At 23.4% G+C, this 3,088-nt stretch overlaps 1 protein-coding gene across 1 annotated transcript; it reads right to left on the bottom strand.

Annotated features, from left to right (window-relative positions):
* Window positions 1–213: 213 nt before the first annotated feature.
* LOC111614673 (52 kDa repressor of the inhibitor of the protein kinase-like) lies at window positions 214–876 on the bottom strand (the record flags this gene model as incomplete). The annotated part of the gene is made up of 1 exon (XM_023356036.1): window positions 214–876. A coding segment is annotated over one exon (636 nt), but the record flags the coding sequence as incomplete, so codon positions are not given.
* Between the last annotated feature and the right edge of the window lie 2,212 nt (window positions 877–3,088).

Here is a 3,088-nt window from a genome sequence, read left to right as displayed (position 1 = left end):
CCTCTTGCCATCATTACTAAAACTTGATTATTGGGTCCAATAACTTTATCCCTCACTTTATCATATTCATATATATTGTTTACCTGAAATATCAGTAAAATGTTAAAACAGAAAATTAAAATAATTATTGAATTATGTGCTTTTATTAATATAAGTACAGTACAGTATATACAGTATTTATCTTCATCTCATCAAACTGAAGAATCTTTCAATAATGATATAACAAAATCTTTATTTTTTTCATTTTTCATGTTCTTTTTGAATGATGACAGTTTTACTTTTCCAAAATTTCAGATCTCTTTGGATTGCTTGCATTCTTATCTCAATATGTTTAATCTTCATATTTAAAATAGAATTTTCATGCTTTAATTTAAAATTAAGATCTTCTAAAGTTTTACAATTGTTACATTTGTTAAAAGATTCTTCTCCTTTATCCTGTTTATTTACATCTAAAAGTTTTTCTATCAGGTTTTTTCTATTTCTTTTTAATACACTATTCTTTCTTTCATTTGACTGCTTAATATTTTTATTTTCTATGTTTCCTAAATTTACTGTTGGTATTGAAGTTTTCTTTAGTTTAGGTCTTGTCAATAAACCTAATAATTCAGCTTTTAAATTTCTTTCAAAATCATTTTCTGTGAAATGATCAGAGCAAACATGACAAGAATCAGGATTAAATTTGTCTTTTCTTTTACAGTTATGGATCCATTTTCTTCTTATTATTGGATCTTTAGGAAATCTAAAATAACTGACTTTCCTGTCTAATGACTTTTGTTTTACAATGGCTGTTATCACAATTTGCAACAGCACATGTTGCTCCTGGCATCTAAAAATAATAATAATAAAATTTAGGTATTTGCGTAAATATGCATATTTTAAAAAGTTATATTAATTAATAATAAACAATATTCTTTTACATCGCAGGTTATCTTAAGTGTTACCATCCTGTTACCGGCCAGCTTATTATTTGTAGTCGTCATTTCACTGAGCAGATACTATTTTTATACATGCAGAAAACTATTCTTAGTATTTTAAAGTATTTTATTAATAAATATATTTTATCCGTAACCATATTCTGTAATTTCTACAGAACGAAGAGTAAAGACTACAACAGAATATCAAACTGTTCTAGGAACACTTTTGTTACTTCCGAACAATTTTTATCGATATAATTATCAACATAATTATGTTTAATAATAGCAATAAGTATAGATATATTTACCTTCGAAGATTATGAGTCTAAAAACGCTCGACAAATTAAAAAAAAAATAGTTAAATTCCAAAATTTCCTTCCCTCGCTTACAGTAGTGAAGCAGTCGCTAGACCTTGGGCTCGACTACGGATGACGTATATCCGGAATCTGGCAGGAAGTGGCTAAATCGGCTGTATGAGGCAACCTTATAAATCTAAGACCTTGGGTTCGGATAACTTATTTTTCGGATAACGAATCATGTACGAAAAAATATATTAATTTATCCCATGTTGAAATTTCTCTCCGTTGCGTGTCGCTTCGCGTTGAATTTTCGTCGATGTTAAGCCTAACGAAGACTATTGTATCGTTAAAAATTATTTTTTTATTGTGTACAAACAAAATAAATTTATTGAAAAATATAAAAACAATAAAAAATTATACTTAAGAAGTTAATTTAGTATCAAAAATGTAAAATATTTGAGTAGTCCGAGAAATAGCCGAAGATTGCAGCGCCACAGCACTAGCGAAAATTTACATTTGCCGACTGGAATGCTTTCGGATAAACGACGCTCTACTGTAATGTCTTTGAATTGGAGACTATGTTTAAAAAATATTTTAAAACTGGAAAACTTTTATCAATCATTTAACAGATAATTACAGAAAAGATGAAATATATTTCATTTGTTTAAAATAAAAAATTATAATAATTTATTAACAATTGAGTAGAATTTACATTACTTGACAAGATTACTGTATTCTAATTTTACTTTTATTTCTGATGGAAAACAATGTTTCCAAGACAAAAAAGAATTGTTTTTGAAATCTTTATATCTTTTTTGATCAACAAAAATTATTCAAGATTTTAAATTAATTTTCTTTCTAAATGTAACACTTGCTATTTTTTATGTATTGCTTGTTTTTTTTCATACTGTAAATAGATTTCATTAGATTGTTTTTTAATGGAAGTATAAAAAATATTGATTTAATATTTAATTTTTGTATCAGTTTTTTCCATTAATTATTTGTAATTTTACTGGAAAATTTATTTCATTGATATACTGTACATTATTATTTCTTTGTAGTACATGCAACTTATAAATAAAAATTTAATTTTTTATTATAAAACATTATTTCTCAGTTTTAAATAGTGAATTATTAATCCAACAGTGAATGATATCAAAAAATTGTTATATTTATATAATGTAATGAAATATATTTAATATTTTAAATTTAATTAGTTTTAATAAATTTGTAAATTAAAATAAATGAGATGCTATATTTTAATTATTATCTAGCCTGTGTTAAATCCTGAACAAAAAACACATGATTATGTTCTCTTAAACAAATGGAGTATTCGAGACTTCAATATAAACCGTGGAGATATTGTAGCTCTTATGTAAGTAAATTATAAATTAATAAATACAAATGAAATTAAATTTTTAATTACATTTTTCAAAATAAAAATTAATAATGTATTAGAAACAGATGTTTAAATAAAAAATCACATAACATAAACAAAACAATTTTATTTGTTAAGTTAATGAAAAATATTCTAAGTATTAATTACAAATAATGTTATAATTAGTTAAAAATTGATTAAAATGTATTAACTATTTGTAAGAAAATAAAGTATTTTTATTCATATGCTATATTTTTATTTTTAAAACAATTTAATAAAAATATTTTTATTTATTCAGTTACTTTTAAATAATATATTATTTATAATATGGTTGGTCTGTGTTAAATTTTTAATTTTAGCAATTGTATCTATGATGCATTAACCAAGCTTATTAGAATTTTATTTTCCTGTTTTTATCAGGAAAGTTTTTAAATAATTTTTAAATAAAATAGTTCTCTTTCAAATTACAAAAATTTCAAGGATTTTTTAAAAAATCT

Source organism: Centruroides sculpturatus, unplaced genomic scaffold (assembly GCF_000671375.1).
Source record: "Centruroides sculpturatus isolate CEXI.00-Female unplaced genomic scaffold, Cexi_2.0 scaffold2133, whole genome shotgun sequence".
Classification (NCBI taxonomy): Eukaryota; Metazoa; Arthropoda; class Arachnida; order Scorpiones; family Buthidae; genus Centruroides; species Centruroides sculpturatus.
The sequence above is the reverse complement of the archived record's forward strand: the minus strand, read 5'-3'. Positions and strand labels throughout refer to the sequence as shown.